The sequence below is a fragment of the Argopecten irradians genome, chromosome 5 (genome assembly GCF_041381155.1).
Source record: "Argopecten irradians isolate NY chromosome 5, Ai_NY, whole genome shotgun sequence".
Classification (NCBI taxonomy): Eukaryota; Metazoa; Mollusca; class Bivalvia; order Pectinida; family Pectinidae; genus Argopecten; species Argopecten irradians.
The window spans coordinates 15,328,380-15,354,611 of NC_091138.1; the positions used below are offsets into that span (position 1 = coordinate 15,328,380).

The window sequence follows — 26,232 nt, forward strand, 5'->3', positions numbered from 1 at the left end:
ACCATGTATTGTGCATGTGAATGTTTTAAAAATCAAGCTTTTCATTTGTCCAAAAACACTATTTTAAATGAATGTGTGTATTATGAAATGATAAAACAAATCGTGTTATATTTGACCAGTTTATTGTTACCATTATACCAATGATGTATGAAGCTGATAAAAAATATGACAAACCATTATCTTATTGATAGAATACTTTTATACCCATTGTAATATTATTAATAATAGGATATACTCATTGAGTGCAGAAAAACAGCAATGATGCATATTTTTGCTGATACATTAAAGTCATTTTATGCAGAATATGTGCATACTTTAAATACTCCCAAATGATTCCTTCAATAATGTATTACAAAGAAAGCAAGTGCCAATTATATATGTTCTCTTCAGGACCCTTTTATAATAAATACTGTATGACATTTTTTTGTTATTGATATTTGAATATACAGCTTTAATAGGTAATTATCCAAACGATAAATTTCTGTCATATCTAATATTTAATGAAAGACGGGAGCCAATTTATGATGAGGTTATATCTGCTGGCATCTTTACCCATCACAACAAATGGAGGCTCACTTCAATATCTTAATGCTCGTCAAAAATGATAAAAGTTGATATCTTTTAAGTAATTTGTGATTAAAAGTGTAACATGGTTATTTTGTCAGATTTATGTCGTATCAAAAGCCATATCCCAGTACTCTAGACATTGAAATCATCATACATGTTTGCTAGATAAGCATGGTACATACCACCAATAGGTATATCCATTCTAAAATGATGATATATTGTTACAACTGTATGCCATATATACCATACAGCCAGTAATTCTTATGATTATGGTGTTGTTTTTTTACATTGGTGTGGCTGTGAAAAGTTTATCCCTAAAATAATATTATTAAAGTATTAGATAAATTTTATTAGCACTTATACTCATATTGTGAAATTTTGATAGGTTTAAATTTAATTTTCCAATTTTAAGTCAAAATTACAAAAAATAACCATAGAAACAATTGGCTATACAGTATGGCATTATCATGAAGTTATCATCACAGATATTGTTTTCTTTGACAATTCAGGCATTAAAGTGAATAGTCAGGCAAAGAAAACCAGTCTAAATCCGTTCATTGGCCTTCCAAAAGTTCTCACATATTAATACGACGGTCAAGTTCTGCTTAGTTTCCCAGTTCTGACCATTAAAGTAAAGAAAAGTTGAAAACATTGAAAGCGAGGCTGCGTGTAAATGTAACCAAGGACAAAATGAGCCGGGAGGACGTTTTAGAATTCCCATACTTTAAATTAATTTCTTCGTACGCAGACAGATTTTGAAGAGAGATTTTATTTTTCCATTTCATAAGAAATTATACTGGATACATTCACACCATTTTTACCGACTTTAGCCATCCTTGCCCGACTGTTCACTGTAAATGAACAATCAAATCAGATCTTAATTAAAATCATCTTGTATAAATCAAACATGAAGTTCATCCATGTAGATTATAAAATGCTAACAGAAACTAAATTTGAATGATCATAATTTACTTCTACAACTGAATTAATGTTCAGATAAATTCAGAATTGATAATTTAGTACATGTATGACGATCAAAGCGTGAATAATCTACATGACATATTAGTGTATTATTTGGTTGTTAACTTTGCTGGTGAAGTGTAACGCTCAAATTTTATTTTCAATACACTAGTACTGTAGACAATTAATTGTCAACAAACAAACTCCAAAGTCGTGTTACTAAGTGTCTGTTACTGTATTAATAATACTGTAGTACATCAAGTTTAAGCAGTTTTTACCTTTCATATTTCACAGAGAAAAAATATATTGAACTTTATATTTGATCTACTGGTATCACTATTCATTGAGAATTATTAAAGGTTGTTTTTTTTTAAAGAAAAACTGCTTGTCTACATGGTATGAAAATAATTATAAAAAATCATCTGGCACAATAGTTTGAAAGATTAAACAGCAGTGTATTGAATTAAAAGAAAGAGACCCAATAATTCCCAAACAAAAACAACCACCCTTTGAAAACAGACTATAAGTAAACATACATTGTATGAGCGACTACAAATAAGCTATATGTATTTCTATTAGGGAACAATTCACTAAAGCTTGATAGGATATATAGCTAGAAGAATACATCCATACATCACTACAACAATAACAACAAAATCGCTTCTATAATCACATACACATATACCATGGAAACATACACAAATTTAAAGCACACAATAAATTGTTACCTGTTACTTCTTATGTACATGGTGTCATAACTTTTACAATTAATATTTACAATTTTTATGAACAATTTGGTTGATGTTTTTCCTAAAGAACCTGAATTTTAGGCAAGGGATTTAGGAACTATTCCATGTACGCATAAATCATTTTACCAAATGCATTGGTATTAAAATAATTGCACAACAGATAGCATTAAATCTGTATTACACTGTTGTGCACTTTTAACATAAGAAGACATTTACAGAATCTCTTCAAAAATACTTAATCTGTATCAGAAAGTCAGTGACTTATAATGTAATCTCTGTAATTATGAGGTTGTTACATGACAATATTTTTAATAGACTTTCATGTAGCACTAATCTAAGTGTTTAAAACCTACCTGGTAATAATTAATAACTTAAATAATGTTATGTTGTTTTATCATAATTAAAATAAGTAATTTTAATGACAACTATTCCATCTTTGCATGCCTTTACAGGTAGGGATCAATTGTGATGTTTTTAATTTGTAAGCGAAACATGTTGCTTTTTCTCCAAATATAATGATGCCCTCATAAACAAATGATGTAATAATTGGTACCTACCCACAAGGCAAGACAAAGGTACAATATACAAATACAGAATCTAGATCAGAATCATGAAGGGATATGAAATGATAACTACTACACCATGCTCCAAATACCCCAACTTTGAGGAAACAAATTGTGTCATTTTGAAAGGATTTTCTTAAAAAATTTGCAGTCTTTACATCTGATATGGATTCACAATCAGTCTTAACTACCTATTGTATTATTGAGTATCAGAATAAAATCCTATCTATCTTCAAACTATATTATCTACAGCTACAAACTAGTCATCAATATAATAACAAATAAGTGAAACATGTTTGACAGTTCTATGAACTGGAAATTTAAACACTGACATTCTATATTTGAACTGAACACATAAATTCTCTTCTGTACACTACAACAGGAGCATGACACAAAGACTAACTAAATACTGTACAGTCAATAATTTTTGTGGGAATTAAATTTTCCTGATTTTTCGAGGTCCTTGTCCGTATATAATCCGTAATAGCCAAATCATATAAAGCCAGATAACAAAATGTAAATCAGACAAAATTTTCAAAATGCTGTTTCTTCGATTTTAGTTCAAATCAGGACATTTTTGACCTGTGGAAATAGACAGTTGAATAATGCCACAATCACTATACATGTACACATACATTTGATTTGTGAATTTGTGCCATACCCTGTGCTGGAGACAGCAGATTTCTCTAATATTTACATAGCTCTACACTTTGGCAAATTGAGTGTTTACACTGACATTGCATAGAAAAATCCTACCAGTATTAACAAAAAACACTAAAGCATAATTACAGATGTCTTTAGAGTTTCCTTGACAAACGTCTGTTTAACATAAACAAGAGAAGGTGAATTACTAACAGTGTGACAATGGAATGAGTAGAAATACAATATAATACAGTGCCATTTAGACAAAAGTAATATCTTTATGGTGTCAAATCAATCAATTTGTAATCAAGATCATGGATATCATCAGCCCCCCATCACCTCCATTTCTTTAGATTGTTTTACATAGGATTAATACCTAGGCCAGTGTTTGTGTTAAGTGAGGTGAATTATATATCTAAAGGCTTATGGCCAAGTAACTATTGCCATTTACAGTAGGGAGAATAGTAAAAAACAAATATATATTGTGTATGTATTTTATAACTCATAATTAGTACCTACAGCAGTTTAATTTGTCCTTGGTTTCTGATAGCTACTGGTAAGTTTGAGAACTACACAACTGAAATCTTTAGTACAAGTTATAAAATTTGGTGTTAACTTGTAAGAGTATCGCTCTTGCAATTGCTGGATATATCTCAGTAATGCTATTATGACATGTTACTATTACAACCAGTGGTTCAACAGTTGTTTGTCACTGTTCGCTTTAGTAGTAATGTATTAGACTAATACAAATGTACCGGTACTAATGTATTGGACTAATACTAGTAATTATGATGTTATGGTATGTTACTACATTTGTATTATATAATATCACCCATTATGGTATACATGTACTTGTATGTGGCTATTACCACTAGTGGTATGGTATTGTGGTGTGTTACTATTAAAACAGTAGTAATGTATAACCGACCAGTGCACTAAAGTGAAGCAGAAACCAAATCTCCTCTGGAGGCATTTAACCTGTATAGAAACTTTATAGATGGAATAAATTAAATTCAGAGGAATCACTTTATCCGTAAACCAAATTAGAATTGAGTATTTCATTTATATTTACTTCATGGCAGTTAGACATATATGCAAGAACAAGAATTCAAACTATATCTTTGCTAGTCATTTTGAAAATATTGATTGTACTAAAATTAATTTAAATGTATATAATAGTGAAGATAATAAATACATACAATGTGGACTTCATTCATTAGTTATTATCTTCTATATCTCTAAATTCCTATTATAAATTATTTGATTCTTGGATGACTAATATTTGCTGTTGGTCTTAGAACACGGATTTGGAAAACTAATTAGAAAAAAAATATGATAAAAACAAGTCTCCATAAACCGTTACATGAAATTGCAAGGATCACATTTACTACAACCATAAAAACAAGCAACATCATGGAAATTCCATTACCCCGTATCAATACCTGTGGAACAAGCTCATTCTCAGAGTTACCTCCCTTAAATCACTATGTAAGGTCAGTATACTGACAAAGTGGAAAAATGGGAAATAACTCTAAGAGATCACACAGAACAATGTCAACAGACATGACATCTATAAAATTGTTTAGTGGAGTGGCACAAAATGCAGTACCCAGTGACTTTTGTTGGAACTATAAATACATTTCTGTATGTTAATAATTTGAGGAATACCATAATCAAAAATAAAATACATGACATAATGACATACACAGCGCAATAGGGCGTAGAACACGGGTAATGGGAATTGATGGTGGCATGGGGTACTATTATTAAAATCAATTGTTCTAAAGTGTTATTAAACAGACTATTCATCACTATAGTAGAGTATAGTGAAAGGGAGAAAAGACTGTGAAATTTCAACAAAATAGCTAATTTCCTGCAAAATGTTTTTATGTTGTCAACAGTTAACCCAAATCAAAAGGGTACCGTAAATTAATGCTACATTTAACTTTAAAATATCATAATGATAAATTTTGGTGACAAGAACTTGCCCAAATTTACTTTTCTGTTCATCTGTAAGAAATTTGAAGGAATACATTGGGGCCAATAAGTAATAATTAATAATATATAATGAGTTTCAGACATGATTAGAAAAAATAAATCATAATCATTAATTAATATTAAGGCTTACATCTGATAAAGTTTCAAACCTAAAATGAAAATGGTCAATTTTGTTTCTGATTTCTTACATAAGAAATCTTTCTCATCACAAATATTGTATATGAAACAAATTCCATCACAATCTCTTGAGTTCAGTGTCATGTCGTCATTTCAGCAACATTATCCAGAAATGTATAGCTGAGTACGAGTATTGGCCCAGAAACACAAAATGGCTGGGTCCAAGCAAGTCTCTCTCTCTCCCAGTAGGATGTTTGTATGGACACAACATTTCATTGTCTGTAGGACTGTGTCTAAATGCAGTAAGAATCCTAGAAAGGTATCTGACTGATGAACACTAGCCGTATGTAACACAGACTCTACACAGGGATCTTCACACCTTGCTGGGGAGGCACTGACGCTCCTCTGTTTAACCTCTTTGCCCTGCAAAATTAAGATATGAAGGATCAGAAAAACTTTCATAAGACTAGGGAGTTTAAATTCTTTTATCACTTTTATAACTTTGCAACTGGGAAAAAATATATTTGAATTTCTTTCAAATGCTTTATAGAAATAGACTAACACCTAAAATATACACTGTACATATCATAAACATTTTGTGGCTACATATATATAATGAGTTTTCCATGCTTTAATAGTTATTCAAGGTAGTGTTTTTAGTATTTGTAATGCAAACAAATATTACAGCAAATTTGGTTGATCTGGTGGGGACCTATATAACATCACAATGCAGTCATCTTAATATTACATGAATTCTGCATGTTCTGACAGAATTTTAGTAAGATTTTAACATTTTCTAACTCTTTGAATAATTTACTGATGAATCAATGTATGATCAGAGTTGAAAATTGTATACATGTAAAAGAATATCTGTAAGTTTAATGCTAACTTCAACAGAAAGTTGTTTGATAAGTAAATATACCAAACATGGTTAATTAAGTTAGAATTAAACTATTTAAAGCAACTTTTGCTCTCTGTGTGTACACTGATAATTGTTTTTTTAATTAAAAGTAAGTTGTGTGTTCATAGAAAACTTTTAGTACCTAATTGTTAGTTGAAAATATCAAAGAAATCAATAGAAAATTAATATAATATAAATATAATGTTACAAAATTATCTGATTTTACATTCAAATATTTATCTTAAAAAGGTTTAAAAACTTGGCATGCATATGTTTTAAATTTTTTGAATACAATGGATTATGTATAATATATACTCTGAGTATTTAGTCATACAACATTATCGTATTAAAATAGTTACAGTATCCATGTTAATTCAGTAAAAAACTTTGTATAAGAGAAGGTATATATACATGTATTCCAACCAGATTAACAGCAATTAAAGTTTAATTATTAAACAGTTATCAATTCCTTCAAAGCATGTTATGGAATCATAACAACATATTTAACCCTATTCATCAAAATATTCTCTTTTTGAGGCAATGATCAAACACTGGTAAATTGTTTACAGATAACCTAAATTTATGGGTATACTGAGACTGCTTACCTTTATGGTACATTTAATTTGTGAATGAAAAATGGTGGATTCAGTTCCCTGAAACTTTTATCATTTTATAACACTATCATTACATATAATATGTATTACCAGTTGAACTTTTAAATGTTATGTATTAATATGAACATTATTTACAGTATACCTAAATAATAGTTTTCTGCTCTTTATAGTTTATATTTCATGTATCTCATTATAAGAGGTTTTCTCCTGCGCTATAATCCTCAGAAACACAACATATATACAGCACCCCACTAACTGCCCAATTTTGGCAATTAACCTTGGAACAGAGGTGGAGAACCTTCATTATAGAATCACAGGACCAAGGTAAGTTGTAAAGCTGAAGCTAGTTCTCTAACTATACCGTTCATCATTTGTATATTACAGAGGAAACACACTCTGAAAATTCAGTTGGAAAATTAAAATCACTCAAAAAGGATCTGTTTATAATCTGGACTCTATATAACAAGTGTTCTTTTTACACACTTGTGGTTAGTAGTTTGCTCTGTTAACAAGAGGCCCAGAGGGCCTGTATCGCTCACCTGGTTTGTAATGTCAAGTCATGTTCTGAATACAGGTTCATTGTTTCTTTTCTGAAGGAATTTGAATATTTACCTCTTATTTCCCTATTGGGCCCCGCCCCTCATGCCCCCAGGGGGGTCAAAGCCAAAATTTATACAAGTTCTGTTCCCCTTACCTCAAGAATGTTTGTGGCCAAATTTGGTTACAATCCATGCAGAACTCTAGGACAAGTAGCGATTTATAGGATTTACCTCTATTTCCCCTATTGGGCCCCGCCCCTCCTGCCCCCGGGGGGTCAGAGCCAAAATTTATACAAGTTCTTTTCCCCTTCCCCCAAGGATGTTTGTGGCCAAATTTGGTTACAGTCCATGCAGAACTCTAGGACAAGTAGCGATTTATAGGATTTACCTCTATTTCCCCTATTGGGCCCCGCCCCTCCTGCCCCTAGGGGGTCAGAGCCAAAATTTATACAAGTTCTGTTCTCCTTCCCCCAAGGATGTTTGTGGCTAAATTTGGTTACAATCCATGCAGAACTCTATGACTAGTAGCGATTTAAAGGAAATGTTGACGGACGGACGACGGACAGACGGACGGACGACGGACGACGGACGCCGCGCCATGACATAAGCTCACCAGCCATTCGGGCCAGGTGAGCTAAAAATAAATACAATCATTTTCACTGAATCCTTTTTCGTAATTGCTTAAGACTTAAATTACCACAACAATTTTTAATAATCAAGTACAATGCTTAAAAGATTAATCTACATGCTGCATAAAATCTCTGAATAATACATCCGTGAGTCAGAGTACATGTTGGTTTGACTTCAAACTCATCACAAAACGAGAAAAAATATATTAACATTGTTAAAGGATAAATCTAAGGGATAAAAAAAAAATCAAATAAAAGTAAGACCAAAACGATATTGCAAAATATATTCAGAGTAGACGTAATGTGATATACATTGTATGAACTAATCTAATACACGATTCATCATCTAACAGCAGAATTACAACACTCATATGATGTTTGGCTTCAAAGCAAAACCAAAAGCAAAATTAAAACAAAAATACCCATAAAGCAATGTGACGCAGAAGGCATAATATCGAAAACTGTTACCATGATCAATTCTGATATATTTTATTGTCAAGAGACAATAACACCCCTATTGGAATTATTTCCTTTGTCATTTGATATACAATGTAAAGCTTCATCAAATCCATCTTTACTGTCTGTATTTTATAATCAAGTTTCCATTTTCACACTTTCGTAGTACAGAATTAACAACTATGTAAAAAAAAATATCCTTTTCTTACTTTTTCTTGCTAGGGTTAAACATTTTTTTGTATTTTTTTAATTCCATTGACAATGTAAAATGCTGTAAAGGGCAATTACTCAGTACATATTCATTTGATTACTGATCTATATAGAATTTCATGCAAGGTTTCTTAAAAACACATCTATATTTCCAAAGGAGAAAATGTGTATAGTCTTAGTCTGTTATTCAATCCTATAGACTTAATAAAAGCTTATGTAAATGAGGAAGTTACTGTATAATAACTGAGAAATAAATAAGGAAACAATTTTATAATAAATAAACAGATATTAGATGAAAGGACAGCTAAAATCATAATGTCATTTACATTGGAATAATGATATACCAACCATATAAATATGTGACACAAACTACAACATCAATTATAGTCCTGACTAGAAACCACAGACACCCACACACATTTATCATGCACAATTATTATAATGATACCACATGAGGACTTAGTACAGTGTTAAATCACCTTAGTCTTGCACCATGCAGGACGTCAGACCTAAGACAGATACATCAGACAAATGTCAGTGTATACAAAGGACAAAAACACAATAGCAGTCAAAATGTTTCAATCAAAATGGAAATATCTAAAACTTTGAAATAGACATTTTTTAACATAAAATTATGAATGTTAAAATTACTCTGTCTATACGTCTACCAACCATGGACAGTCTTAAAATCAGATTTACATTCATAATGTTATCTATTGTATTCTGTTTAGTCATTGAAGTATTGTTTGTGACAGTATTAAAATTTCAGTCAGAAACGTGAAAATTGGATGGAGTTTAATATATTTTATCATACATGGACAGGTTACCTAGTAGTTTAATGTCACAATGATACAAATTCACAAAGAAAATCCATGCTGCTGTACATACAATGCCCGACAGTAAGTGGGTGAATTAAGCTTTGAGTTTTGTGCCTGGAGTCCAGTGTTCCTTCATAATGAAATAGAACTGTTACCCCTTGATAAACCCTAACCAACTCCTAGTGAGATACTAACCTTGGCGAGTTAGAAGGACTGCCTCCAGGTTTACCACTTCTTGGCTGGTCCTTTACAAAGTTTCGACAAGACGCTAGCTTGTTTTCCAGAGCCTGGTTGTTTTTAAAATACAAATAAATTAATATATTAGATTTGCAGTTTTAATTTGTAAAATTTCCATATTTTTACATCACAGTAGCAATTCATCTATCTGAATCTATCAAAGACTTTAAAACAAAATTGAGTTTAACTTGCAAATAACAAGGAAAGACAGGCTGGTGAAATCAAATTTCACCTTACCGATATGTATACCGTTTTTGCATATTACAGAGTTATTTGCCCTTGCGGTAGGTATTAATTGTGATATAATGTGTTAGCGAGCATAACATCAATTTTTTTGGAGAAAACAATGTGATTTCTGCTCACAAAATATTGACGTCACAATTCATACCTTCATGCAAGAGAGATAACTTTGAACAAAGACGGAATGATGTGTAGTGTGACAAAATATATCAATGATGATGAGGTGATACAGCCATGCCACTATCAAGCATATCACTTCCATTGTGTACCTATATTATAATGAAGTCATGCTATGTGTTGTGAACACACTCTCAAAACAAATCCACACAGTAACACACACATACTCTCAAATACCACTGGCTTTCAATCCACCTATAGCTAGCACACGAGGACTGTTTGCTATGCCATATGAGGGATATCTATTTTTTCTACATCAAAGAACAAGAGAGGCCCAATGGGCCTTAGCGGTCACCTGATATCAGATACAGAATGAAACAAAGACATGCATAATAAACACTATAATATTTGCCCATCAGGCCCTTGTCAGTCAGTGATTTTATAAATTTGACTTTTTAATCTGTGAAGATTATTTGGTTACATCAAATCTGTGAATTCAGAAGTAAGATTTTGAAATGTTATCCATTTTTGACCCCTTTTGGCCCCACCCTCTGGCCCCTGGGGGTCAGCCAGGACCAATTTGGATATGATGTTAAAATGCTATCTTCTAACCCTGACTAATTTCTATGAAAAAGCAAATAATGTTCCTAAATGTGTTTTTCTAGAAGAAAGATATTTTGAAATTATAGCCTATTTGACCCCTTTTGACCCGCCCCTATAAGGCCCCTGGGGATCAGTCATGGAAAATTGGTTAATAGTATTCAATGGCCATCTCATACTGATAATTCTGACAATATTTGACTCATTTCCTAATTACAAATGATCAAAAATACTCAAAAATGTGTTTTCCCTATATAAACTATAGTAAACTTAACCCCCTCCCCAGGGGGAAACCTGAGACCCCAGGGTCATATAATTCACAATTTTTGTAAAAGGACCTTAGGACTTTCTATCTATGAAGAGTATTTAATTTTCATCACATCTGTGAGTGGAGAAGAAGATTTTTGAAATTTTAGTCAATTTTTACCCCTTTTGGCCCCTCCCATAGCTCCCTGGGGGGTGGGGACCAATATAATTCACAATTTTGATTGGCCTTATGCCTTAGAAGGTTTGTGCAAAATTTCATTGAAAAAGGGTTTGGAGAAGAATCATCTGACAAAAGGCGATTAGAATATCACTTGAGATCAGGTGACCTAATAAAATCATCTGATATTGAAATATTGAGTATTGGTTTATTGTTTATTAAGATTATTGATGTTAGAGCACATTTGTAATGATTAATTTCAGCAGCTGATGAATATTACATGTGTATATCTATAAAAGCCTTTGATAACATATATTCTAACTTTTCAAGCTTTATGAATTTATATCAATGAGGGTATGGCTACTCCAGTATTGGACTGAATTGGTACTTACTCCAACTTTTCGTAATAAGTCTGCCACTATGTTGAGAGCGGAGATACGTGCAGAGGGTGTGAGGGGAGTACCTCCATTGTTACTAGGCAGACCTGCAACGAAGCAACACAACCACTACATACCTCTCATAGGACTTTACCCAAAACTTCAAGGTCACTGATGTTATGAAACATGTAAACAATATGTATTGTACATCTTCAATCCTGTTTTTATTTTAAGGCATAAACGCATAAATAGCATATTCATTGAAGACATTGTCAAATTCATGTTCTAAAAGCCCTGCATTATAAAATTCTTTTTTTGCACATATATCTAATACCCATACGTTCATTATATTATGTTATAATGACTTTCAAATTAAATCTAGAATTTTAACAATGGATTTAAAACAACCTAGGATAAGTGACTTTAGATAGCTATAATCCTTTATTGTACTATTTAACATGATGCTTTCTACCTCCCAAATTTATCCCCCAATCATCAAAGTGAAATTCATTGTGCCCTACAGAAATCTCTGAAGCTAATTAAATCCTGCTGATTGGTACCTTTTGTACAGCTAGTAGTAGTGATAATGACATAAAACATTAATTCTTTACCGGGGTAATTATAATATTGCCTAAACAAAAAGAAGCTGGGTACAGTCCTATGATACAAGTAAAGCACATTTAGGCCAGTTATCTGACACGGTAAAGATTAATCACCAATAGAGACTGTTAGTACTGAACTGCTGATACTCAGGTCCGCATGTCACTGCACCACAGAGAAAAGCAATGAATTTCAACAGTAGCAACATGCAAAATGTATATTATTTTTTTCATCAAAAATAATTTTAAGATTTATGAATTGATCTCAGGTTGGTGAATATATGGGTGAACTTCATTGAACCAATAATGGAATTCACTCGCAAAACCCCATGCAATAAGCTGGCAAATTTTTTTTTTCAATTAGCATTAAATTTTCTATCCTATGAATAATATCCAATCCCATAATAATATACTAGAGGAGAAACCCCTGGCACACAGGCCATGGTGGCTGAGAGGGATGTCCAGACATATTACCACAAGCCCCCCCCCCCCAACTTGGTTGCCAGTTTGTAATCTATGTGGGACAGGTGTCAGATACTGACCGGCCGCTATCAGAGGTTTTTCAGCAGGTATTCTGGTTTTCCTCACCTCTATACCTGGCATATCCTTAAATGACCCTGGCAGTTAAGCCGAAACAAACAAACCCTGACACACCTATAACACCAATATACTATATGTCTTATCCTTCTATCTACTCTATACATGAATCAGGTGTTAACATAAAGAACACAGTGGAACCTTGTTCTGACCTGGCATGTCCTTGCATGACTCTGGATGGTGATAGGACGTAAAAACTAAACTGACAAAAACGAAAATTCTGTTTTATTTTGAAAAAAAACTTCCATCAATTCTCTAGTTTGAAGTTTTACCATGATTCTGCTGACCTGAAGTTAAAATTTTTTGAATGCTTGCAAACTATAAATAATCTTCCCAAACTCCCTTAAAGGCTTTCTTCTCTCCTAAAAGTTACATGTACTTGTCCTTCTCTCTACAATCCCTATATATCATGCAATGTCTTTTCTTACAAGGATTTCATTCACTAATATATTGTACAAACTCTTCTCTTTCTAGGATTACATTCACTTTTCTTTTCTTTCTAGGATTATGTTCACTTTAATATTTAGGTCTACGGTACTTTAATTTAGGTGCCTACGTTTTAGATTAGGAGTTGAGGCTATGATCTGAGAGCCCATGTAACCACTGTCCACTAGCTTATTTGAGCCGTCTGTTGGCGTGTTGTTGGTTGTAGAGACTGGTGACGGACTAGTAAGGGAAGATTTCGTTCCATCTGGTGATGGGGACTCTGGCTCCTTCGGAGTGGGCTTCTTCACCGTCACGACGTCAAGTTCTTGGCGAAGATCTAGATAAAAAACACATTTCATTTACATGAGAAACCTGCGTTATGATGTGTTAGTACCCCCAAAGTAGAATATTCTCTAACAGATTAATAACATTTGCATCATGATCAATGATGTTATAATTTATTTGTAGAATTTTAACTTTGATGAACTCTATGTATGGTTCACTGTGTTAAACTGTTAGAATTACTTCTTTGCCCTATATATACATGTATTATAATGTATATATATGAACATGAGAAAGGCTCATAAAATGTATTGACATCAGATAATAATTTCTTTTCGTTAAAACTTTGAATGATTTACATCAATTTTATAACATACACATTACTGTTTAGTATTCTAAAACATACATTATAATTATGTTGTGAATGTGAAGACCAATCACATTTAAATCAAGGGAATCACATCTGAATTTCTATTGAAATAATGAAACAAACAGAATGTGAAATCCTTCTGATGATTTAACTACACAATACCTCGAGCTTCATCTTTTAGTCTCTGCACTGTTTCCCCTAGATTTTCCTTTTCGTCTAGTTCATTTTCTAGGAAGGCATTTCTTTCTATTGCCTATAAAATAACACATTCATATTAAATAATCACCATTGATTATCTGTACTTTACATTTAACAAATAATAAAACTTTTGTTGAAAATTTAAATTATTTTGTTAATGATGTAAAAGAAAATCAACTGTACTACAACTGATGATAGAACATGTATATTTAGATTTTGAAATGTCACTAGCCTTAGGTTAAACATCTTACCTGATTGAGTCTTTGCTCAAAGTCCTCCAACGATACCACTGTGGCTCTGCAAATACAATTACCAATAATCAATTACATGTAATAAACTTCCTAGATATATTGAACAAGATCTGGTTTTACACTATAATACACTTTAATGAAAGTAATTTGCTAATATGATTATCACAGAAAACCAGGTTAATTTCAACATGAAACATAATGTACATACCTGTTTTTTTTAAAGTTTTTTTTTATTATTATTATTATTTCAGGATGTAAACAAATAAAAGTGTAAACTGTATAAATATACTGAGTAGGTAAAATATATTTCATACTATAAACAAAGTTTCTATGTATAAATGGTAAAGGAGTAAATCCAACACTATGGTTGGACCTGGATTCTTAGTGAGGCCTCTGTATTCACCTGGTTCTATCGAGAATGTTTGGTTTGATTAGTTTAACGTCCTATTAATTAACAGCCAGGGTCATTTAAGGATGTGCCAGGTTTGTTGGTGGAGGAAAGCCAGAGTACCCGGAGAAAAACCACTGACCAGCGGTCAGTACCTGGCAACTGCCCCACGTGGGATTCGAACTCGCGACCCAGAGGTGGAGGGCATGTGGTAATATGTCGGTACATCTTAACCATTCGGCCACCGCGCGCGGCCATCGAGAATGTCGCCGATTTCAACATCATAGGACGTTGCACCTCCACCCCCACTAGTGAAAGTTTTTATGTGTATAGAACTAAGAGCAATTATCAAGAATTAAACACAAGACTTTATATCCATTTCATAAAAAAATCCCCTATAGCTACCTCTTTGTGCGTTCCAAGTCATCATTTGACTGCTCTAGTTCCCGAATATACTTCTGTAGTTCGTCCTTATATGCTGTCACCTGGGCTAGTTCATCCTCTAATTCTGTCTGTTTCCTATATGAACTGGACTGGATTGTTTCCAGCTTTTCCTGCAATACATATAATTACAATTAACAACTAGGCACATTTGATCAATAACATTCCAGAAATCTTAAAATTATCAGTGCAATATATATATGTAATCAAATTAATAAGACTCCATTATCTTGAATGTAAAATATCTAAAACCGTTATTTCATAAATGTACCTTTTATCACTGAAAAGTAATTTCATTAACAGATATATTTTGAATTATATTATTTTCTGGAAACTACAATTAGAGCGGTAAAATTCAACCTTCCTTTCATGGAACATATTTCTTTTTTTACTTTTAATTTCATACATGATATATAACCATATGCAGTAGCACACAAAATATTCTCTTGTAATTTCTCATGTATGATGTTTATCAATCTTATACACAGTGTAAAACGGAGTACAGGTCAATCTGTCGTCACATGACCCAACATCAGATGAATTATACAATATGCAAGAGATGAGTCATTGTTGTATCATGCAGACCATGTACAGAAAGTCTTAATTTGTTACCATTCCTGCACAATGTGCTAGTCTTATTTTTGTACAAGCATTCAGCCACACATGCAATACATATTAACTTAATTTATTACCCTCACAAAATCCAATTTAGAATGATGGCATATTTCTTTTAAATTCCACTGTATAGTTATAAAGTATGCAATACACATTGTACATTTATATGAGGACAATATTTTAAAATTAGAAAATCTATTACAGTAAGTGGTATAAATTAGCATTTAGAGTATTAATGTGATTGCGCATATAGTGTTACATGTATACACATCAACGTGTAAATGTAACCTACTGTACTTAGTACTTTTATGAATGTATGTCAATTTGTGCCCGGACATCATACAATTTTCTGTAACCGCAAACTTCTTTGTGGTTATAAACACACTACCCTTCATTCATCTATATCCGTTCATTTATAAAGGCTCTGCCAAGTAACACTGGGAAAATTCAATTTTCTAACAATACAAGAGATCCCACCAAAGAATGATCTATATCTGACAAAGGAAAGATGGATCTTTTCTCTACTTTTCAAACTTTTTCAAACATACTACATATAAAATTTGAGACAGATCGCTTCAGTACCTTTTGAGAACCTTTAGCGGGAACAAACTTCAACTATCAAAATCCAAGATGACTCCTTGGCGGCCATCTTGTTGATCAATCGGTCCCAAATCACAATATGCACAACTAGGGCCCTAGGGGAACCAACATGTGAAATTTGAGAAAGATCCATTCAATACTTTCTGAGAAATAGCGATAACAAACTTTGAATATAAAAATCCAAGATGGCTGCCTGGCAGCAATTTTGTTGACCGATCAGTCCCAAATCACAATATGCACAACTAGGGCCCTAGGGGAACCTACATATGAATTTTGAGACAGATCCCTTCAGTACTATCTGAGAAATAGCGCTAACAAACTTTGAATAACAAAATCCAAGATGGCTGTCTGGCGGCCATCTTGTTAACCGATCAGTCCCAAATTGCAATATGCACAACTAGGTCCCTAGGGGAACCTACATATGAAATTTGAGACAGATCCCTTCAGTACTATCTGAGAAATAGCCATAACAAACTTTAACTATCGAAATCCAAGATGGCGGCCTGGCGGCCATCTTGTTCACTGACTGGTCCAAATATGCAATATGCACAACAAGGGCGCTAGGGGAACCTACATATTAAATTTGAGAAAGATCCCTTCAACACTTTTTGAGAAATGGGAATATCAAACCTTAACTATCAAAATTCAAGATGGCTGCCTGGTGGCCATCTTCTTTTTCCTATCAGCCTCAAAATCTGTATGGCACAAATAGGGACCAAGGGTAACCTCCATGTGAAGTTTGAACAAAATCCCTTCAGTAGTTCTCAAGAAATATTGATAACAAACTTCAACTGCCAAAATCAAAGATGGCTGCCTGGCGGCCATCTTGTTTTTCCGATCAGCCTCAAAATCTGTATGGCACAACTAGGGACCAAGGGTACCCTCCATGTGAAGTTTGAACAAAATCCCTTCAGTAGTTCTCAAGAAATATTGATAACAAACTTCAACTGCCAAAATCAAAGATGGCTGCCTGGCGGCCATCCTGTTTTTTCCGATCAGCCCCAAAATCTGTATGGCACAACTAGGGACCAAGGGTAACCTCCATGTGAAGTTTGAACAAAATCCCTTAAGTAGTTCTCAAGAAATATTGATAACAAACTTCAACTGCCAAAATCAAAGATGGCTGCCTGGCGGCCATCTTGTTTTTCCGATCAGCCTCAAAATCTGTAAGGCACAACTAGGGACCAAGGGTAACCTCCATGTGAAGTTTGAACAAAATCCCTTCAGTATTTCTCAAGAAATATCGATAACAAACTTCAACTGCCAAAATCAAAGATGGCTGCCTGGCCGCCATCTTGTTTTTCCGATCAGCCCCAAAATCTGTATGGCACAACTAGGGACCAAGGGTAACCTCCATGTGAAGTTTGAACAAAATTCCTTCAGTAGTTCTCAGGAAATATCGATAACAAACTTCAACTGCCAAAATCAAAGATGGCTGCCTGGCCGCCATCTTGTTTTTCCGATCAGCCTCAAAATCTGTATGGCACAACTAGGGACCAAGGGTAACCTCCATGTGAAGTTTGAACAAAATCCCTTCAGTAGTTCTCAAGAAATATCGATAACAAACTTCAACTGCCAAAATCAAAGATGGCTGCCTGGCGGCCATCTTGTTTTCCGATCAGCCTCAAAATCTGTATGGCACAACTAGGGACCAAGGGTAACCTCGATGTGAAGTTTGAACAAAATCCCTTCAGTAGTTCTCAAGAAATATCGATAACAAACTTCAACTGCCAAAATCAAAGATGGCTGCCTGGAGGCCATCTTGTTTTTCTGATCAGCCTCAAAATCTGTATGGCACAAATATGGACCAAGGGGACCCTCCATGTGAAGTTTGAACAAAATCCCTGCAGCAGTTTTTAAGAAATAGAGATAACAAGCATTGTTTACGGACGGACGACGGACGACAGACGACGGACCACCGACGCAGGGTGATTTGAATAGCCCACCATTTGATGATGGTGGGCTAAAATTGAACATATATTGATGTTATTCTTATTACGTAATCAGATAAACTAGTATGTATATTGCATAGATGAATATAAATATGCATATTGACCTTTCAAAAGGTCACCAATTTATTATAATTCCCAATGTCCCAGTAATTAACAATTTACAATTCATAATTAATTACTTATGTCTATATCTCTCTTATCTAAGGCAGCTCATGGATGCAGCATATATATTGAATCCAAAACTTGTAGATGTATAAATAATTTACTTTTTTTTATTCTTTCAGATGTTTTCTTTTTATTTTGATGAGTCAATATTTACTCTCTTCAGTATAGATTAGATAGATCTAGAAAAAATATTAAGGACCTATATAGATCTGCATTTTTTATGATAAATGTTCTACAAAACTTAGTAAAAATACATAAGTCTATAAAGAATGGTATATATAACTTCAGAACCATGTAATTCTTTTCACAAATAAAATGAATGTAATGAGATATTGCTATTTGCAGTTATTCAAATTAAAAGATGAAAGGAAAATGGTTTGTAATAATTTTCTGTGTATATTGATTAAATTTAAAAATAAATATTATAATTACCAGGGTACATATGATTTGATTTCATAAACAAATATGTAGTATATATATGTACAATGCTTTTCAGAAGTACAATCTGACTTTTGCTTAATTATCATGTCAATTGCTATTCTGCCTTAATCATGATTACATTGTCATGTATACATATATTTGTTGTGTAATATCTTCTGATAAGTACATGCAGGGCTAACAGGACTAAAAAGTGCTGTATATGCTTTAGGTCAATACACAGACACTCAAGATAATATTTACATGTAGATTATCTAACATGTGATGGTCTTGTGCATGTCATCTGTCAACAAGTGTAGGTTCAGGTCAATAGATGTATGAACGTTAAGATAATGAACCGTAATTATACAGCATACATTACAAACATAAATATTCATGATAATTTGGAATGCCAGGTATATTTTGAATATAAATATAACAATGGACAAAACAATGGACATAACATTGAACATTTCAGACCATGCATTTTGTGCAATGTATATGTATACATACTGGAATAGTGGAATGCATATATTAATACATGGATGTGTATTTTAAGCACAATCATGGGTTAATGTTATATACAGTAGGTATGGCTTGGATTGTGCCTTATCAACAACAATGGTCATTTAATTAAGGATGACCTCCCCTGTATGTGATATGTAACACCCATGATATACTGGAGTCTGCTGCAACCTATAGGGGATATAATTTATCACAAATGCTCTCCTTGTGTCATGTATAACGGCTACAAGGAGTCATAGATAGTGGCTGGTGTGAATGGCACCAAAGGCATGTGGTAATTATATGATATTCATATTTTGGGAGACTGCAGTACTACTTGAGCTCCTGGTGTGTCTCCTTGTGATAGGTTCAGGGGTGGAGGAGAAAAGCTGGATTGAGTACCTTGAGACAAACCGCTGACTTAAGCCATCAGTACATGTACTAAGTCGATTTTGAACGCACTACAAAGAGTTAGAAGACCATATAACTATAATTGTTTCAGGACATATCTATCACTCGGCTCGGCAGCCCTTCTTTGGATTCACTCAAACTTTATAGTGCTACACCTTAATACAGACACTCGAGCACACTGTCACAGACGGACTGTCTAGCTAGCAGCAAATCCCAGTCTAAACAAATTACATTTACAAGACTGTTTTCCTTATAGTATGTGTGCTTATATATAAATGCAAAGCAGAAGCAATATCTAGTACATGTACTATCTATATATCAGTCTTAGATTCGAATTCTGAATGCCTTGACGACTGGACATATCTCAAAAGCCTTATAAGCTTCTTTACAACCAGAAGATATGTAATTAAAAGCCAAGTGAGACAACCTCATCAAGGGAGACATTGACCTTAAAGACTCTCAGGAAGAATAGAAATGATATGATCCTGAATGTAGTCCTCTTTCATCTTTTCTATCTTTATATACCAGGTCATACCATAGATACTACCGTATGTTTAATCAACTCTGTGCATTGTTGATCATGATCTTTAAAAAAAAAAAAAAAAAAAACACACAAAAAATATTATCAATAATGTCTACCGTACTCTAATTCAGCAAAACTAAAAGCCAATCATTATGCAAATTAACACTATTTTTGCAATATATAAATAAACATTGATGTCACTACCCTTTCCATTTATAATTAACCCTGCTTTAGGTAAAGAGATAGTATCAGCCCATCTGAACTTGATTAACATTAACTAAGACCTGATCCATCACACTCTCTTCTTATCTTTTAATTCATTTAGTACCCAAGTAAGTGGAATTAGGGAGACTGTACAGCAGACACCTATAGTATTATCATGGTATCTTAGCTATTTCATACCTCTGTGAAAGTATGTAAACAGGAGATATAGGGCATTCTAAATGATATGCACATAAATTATGTTGTTATAGTTCAGTGAATTATAATGAACGAGAACATTTGAAAAATAGACCAAATAAATTGCTTCAAGTTATATGATAAAACTAACACGATAACTAGAGAAGTCATTTTGTGTAAAATTTGACACCTTTTGTGAATTTGTGACATATACCGGTATATATATGATCTGTATATGATATATGCCATTGTACCTGGTAACATTTAATTGCAGTACACTTGTAGCTAATACTTGTACTGTACTTGTATAAGATTTTAACTCTCCATATATATCTAATTAAGATCATTTCAATGTGTGATGATGATCAAAGGTAATGACATTAGCATGATATACACATGAATGTGTAAAAGCTATATATACTATAGCATGGATAGGTTAATAGTGTTTATTTTGTTAATATATAAATGGACATGTATGGATTTTATTACAGATGGTAAATATTTCACTGAATGTACACATAACACATGAAATCCAATATGTAGGTCTACCGGGTGGATGTAAATCAACAATGGAAATAAATTTGATGATATCTGATTACAGTACCCATATATATGTACACACACAACTTCTACCCTACTAATAACTGTAAGTTGATGTTTGCCAGTTGTAAAGGTCTAATATTGTAAGCATTGATTTTGAAATTAATATATTGACAATTGCAAGCACAACATATGACCACTGGTATAGCTACATGACAGATTAATGTGAATAACTCATCTAAAATGAGATAAAAGATTATCAGATATTGAAGCTAAACAATGTTAGATCATCAATCAAAATTTCAATGTCATGACTGAGATTAAAATATTAAAGATTCAAATGCAGATTTTTAGTAGATAAAAGAAGATATGAAGGTATGTAAGTAGTAGAGCTGAGATAAGATCAATCTTTGACCTTTCTTTAAACCTGAATACCTCACATGTTTTCAATAATCTTGAAAATATTTGTCAACAAAATAAAGTGTATTGTACATTAATGTGTACAGGTACATTGTACACATATATATCTAGTGAATTTCTTCAGGAACTGTGTAAACAAATAACATATTTGGATAAAGTTGTAAAGAACGATATTGAACATCATATGTACGTAGTCCATGGGGAGTACAAGTTAAAAATCAGCAACTTATTAGAGTCCAGGAGAATTCATCACAGACCTAGCAATTGATATAGCTAGTAGGCTCTTTGTAAGAATTAAATGCTTGGAATGTTAATTTATTTACCCTTATATCAAAATACATTATAAATCAAGTATACGTAGATGTGAAAACCTTGCAGTGACAGATTGCACAGATATTTAAGAATAAACTTCAAATAGAAAATAATGATTACCAGTATCAATGATATAATAGATTTAACTCTATGGAAACTATTATTCAATGTATAAAGATCCAATTTAAAGGTCATCTACCGTTCAAGTATGTGTACATTATATGTATACAAGCCAGATTAGCCGAGTCAGTAAACAAGTACAATGGATTACATTAAGTTGGAAGGATTATACAGAAACATATGGTTTCACACATCAGTACATTTTATTTTCTCAGGCCTTGGGCCTTTCGTACAGAGTTTTCTATATACGGATACCACTATATTTATAGTATATCAGATAGCCTCACAATGTAGATACACTTAAGCTTGATATGTTTACAATGTACGTGTTGGTGCATGAAGATGTTTACAAACATTTAAAATTAAAACACACCAGAGTGCATATATAAAAGATCATCAAAGATTTAAGAGATTTGGACATGTGTATATTGGATTCAAAAAGTTCTAATTAGATAGACCGACCATTTGCTGTTTTTCTTTGTAATTTAAATCAGAGTAAGCCTCTAGGCAAATTATGAACCATAATGTATTTGTAGTCTGAAATTTTCTAAGGAGTATGAAAAAATTGATATTTTGAATAGTAAATATTGAATTTTTCATTGACTATAAGATAAAATTTGTTCACCACTACCCTACAGGTATGAAACCAATGGTTGGAAGGACCGGAAATGAAATGTGTACATCTCAATGATTCTAACAAAGCATGGCCATTATCTGTAACCATATTATGTTAAACAACTTGGAGTAAACAGAGCATAAAAGGTTATATCAATTATATGAATATCTGTTTTGTAAATCAAATTTCCCCACAATCATTATATAAAAATTGTTGCTGCTGGTCACAGACTGGGAAATAATATTGAAATACATATGTATGTGAATACTGGTTTTAGTGGTTACTGGTACATGAACACAAGTGCAATACTAATTGCAATTTCAGTACAATGCAATATTACCTGTAAATTTGAAGCATTACTTGCTATCACAGATTTGATAGTGAATTTCAACTATGTAAATATTATCACTATTTGGACCTTCAACTACTGTGCACCACAAATTAAATTTCTATATAGACAGTCATGCACTAGCTCTATATAGTAATTCACAAATTAAATTCTTATAACTCTCACTGTATCACTGAGTAATCAAGAAACAATCTCATGTCCAAACAATATTACTGCTGCCAAATGATAATGCATGTAAATCATACATTCACATGCAAATGTATAAAGTAGATATATATATATACACCTATGTGTATAAATTCTATTATTATCAAGTGTCCAAGGTCCTTAATTGAATGAGGATATCATACATATTCTCTCCATGTCCTTTATAGTTTTTATGTAAATACATACAAGTATATATATATATGCCATGTACACTATTGAGCATACACATAATGTATATGCATACAACTGTTGATCTATAATTTCTTAGCAGTATGAGACGCTGATCATATGGAACTTTGTCTATGCTATATTATGCAATGTTAATGTCTTGGTCTGTATGTTGTGAACTATATGATGCTTGGCAGTCAAATGTTACATGTACTGATGTAAACAATAAAACATGCATGGATAATATAATTATAAGGTGTCAGTCCTAATCTGCCATGAGGGAAAGAATAGAATTTGTGGAGATGTTTAACTGCTCCTTGTAAAATATATTATAGGTTAAAGGGTTCTTAAAATTGAAAATTAGGTTACCTTTCAAATACATCACATCTTGTACGTGTAATTAGAAGTATGCAAACACAAAATGCCACAAGTACACAGATGGAATAGTGGATCATATTTTCAGTTTGATTGTTATACTTTTCACTAAGAATTTTGCTTTCTTCATACATACCAATTTCTTTTTCTATTTAGTAACTAAGCTCATGATTATTCAAATATATATATTTTTGTAGATATGGCAATTAATAAAACATGTTAATGAAATCAGAAATCAGTTAATTATGGATTAAAATATATAACAATCTTCATTTATTTTCAACGAAACAAATTCTTACCCTGAGAGATTCATTTTCATTTTGTAACTTAGATCTATCTGAAGTAAGTTCTTTATTCTTATTTTCCAACTGCTCAAGCTGTGCTTCTAATTCTGCTTCAAGTTCTCTACTGCTAATCTGGAATTCTTCAAGTTCTTCACGTGCCTCTTCCAGACTGGAAGAAAACAAAATGATTTGTGAACCGGCTAATCCATAATTAAATAATGATTTTCATTTTTTTTTGTATTTGCTAACCATATTTGGATTTCATGTAAAAACTCTAGGCTAGACTTTATTGATCTACAATAAATATAAGAAAATGTCACTGGTGAAATTGATACAGTCAAATTTATATAGATCTGCCATTTAGCGGTCTTGTACCTCTGTATAAAGACCACCTGCATGCTCAAAAAGACAACTTTCTCCCAAACGGTCAATTTCAACACAATTTGACCTGTGTATAAAGACCACTTGACAATTAAGACTATTTTTTCTTGGTGTGACGTTTGGGTGGTCTTTATAGACAGGTTTTATTGTAAACATAACAGACATCGCGAAATTTGCTGGTCTGACGGACATGTCCAGCAAAATTTGACTCGGACCGCCTTTTTGAAAATCTGGTCCGGACCGACTGTCCGGCAATTAATTATTGAGTACTGGAAGTTGGTAGAAATGGTGTCTCTGAAGTATTATATAGGTGCCAAACCTGGCAATAATGTAAACTGCATAAGATAAATTAGATAATCATGAAAACAGCTGCCCGGATACTTATAGCAGGAAGTTATGTTTACTTCAAAACTTCACATTAATGTTTTGGTTCGACAAAATCTTGTTCAGTCCGGCTTACTCACAGTCCTTGCTGGTCCGAATGTCCGGACATTTTTTTCAACTTTCGCGATATCTGACATAATATGGAAATCATGTCGTCAATGACCACTTGTAAAACTATCATGTTTACATATTCTACAAAAGCTAATATACATAATGGAAGGAAACTAAAAACTCAATCCAGACTTAAAAAACTGATATATATGTGCACGTGTAGTGGGACTGGACTGATCATCAACGACAAATTCAAGGCAGCCCAGGCCAGTTGGTAGAGAGTTCTGCTAGTGTTCAGAGGTCATGAGTTTGTGCATCAGTTTCTAAAGCTTATATATTTTCTCCTCTCCTGTTAACAATATGTTAAAATTGCTGTTTAATTACCAATATTTATTTTTTCTATGACCATAATGATATGACATCTATCTATCTCTCTCGAAGAATCATTGAGAACAACAATTTATGGTCGTTTGGGGGAACGCGGTGGCATTTGAGAGGTTATATACAATTTTTTCTATTATTTTCACCCATGCACTCTGAAAGATGAAAACAATTAGTTTAATATTTGTTATATTTTACACTTACTCCTGTTTAAAATGTTCTGCCGTCTGTCTCCAAAATGTTATCTCCTCTTGTGGAGTTGCAAACCGTTTACTGTCATCCATTTTGCATTCAAATGTATATGAGTGACGATATACTTTTCTATAAAATCCTAATTACATTTTCGTTATCAGTCGATCAATCAAAGCGATGGCATTTAACACAACAACAATATATACGTTTTTAACTAATCATCGTTTCTACTACTTCTTTGTAAATCCTGGAAAAAAATGTTCAAATCAACTCCAAATGAAATCAGTCGAATTAATACTGCTAGGCGTAGAATGGTGGTTTGTGTCGATTTGCACTGATGCTGATCATGAGTTGGAACTTGGATGTATAAAACCAAGCTAAGGCACTTCCTGAGAAAACTGTGGTAATCTTACGTCAAATAACTCGTGAATATCAAACGACATATCCAAATTTACACTAAATTCATAGCAATCTGTTCATGTATAGTCGTCATACATTAGAATATCACATATTCTTCGGACAACCTCAAAATGTTCAATCCTTCTTTCCGCCCGGA

At 32.9% G+C, this 26,232-nt stretch overlaps 1 protein-coding gene across 2 annotated transcripts; it reads right to left on the minus strand.

The window, feature by feature from the left end:
• Positions 1-105: 105 nt before the first annotated feature.
• On the minus strand, positions 106-26,232 carry LOC138322972 (nuclear distribution protein nudE homolog 1-like). Of its 2 annotated transcripts, XM_069267252.1 has the most exons (10): positions 25,689-26,232; positions 24,303-24,456; positions 15,275-15,423; positions 14,482-14,527; positions 14,195-14,285; positions 13,511-13,717; positions 11,774-11,865; positions 9,959-10,050; positions 9,425-9,454; positions 106-6,019 (listed from the first exon to the last, which is right to left on the minus strand). In XM_069267252.1, exons 1-10 carry the CDS (start codon positions 25,766-25,768, stop codon positions 5,956-5,958), a joined length of 1,005 nt encoding a protein of 334 aa, XP_069123353.1. In that variant the 5' UTR covers positions 25,769-26,232; the 3' UTR covers positions 106-5,955. The 2 variants fall into 2 exon arrangements, with proteins under 2 accessions (XP_069123353.1, XP_069123354.1); XM_069267253.1 differs by lacking the exon at positions 9,425-9,454.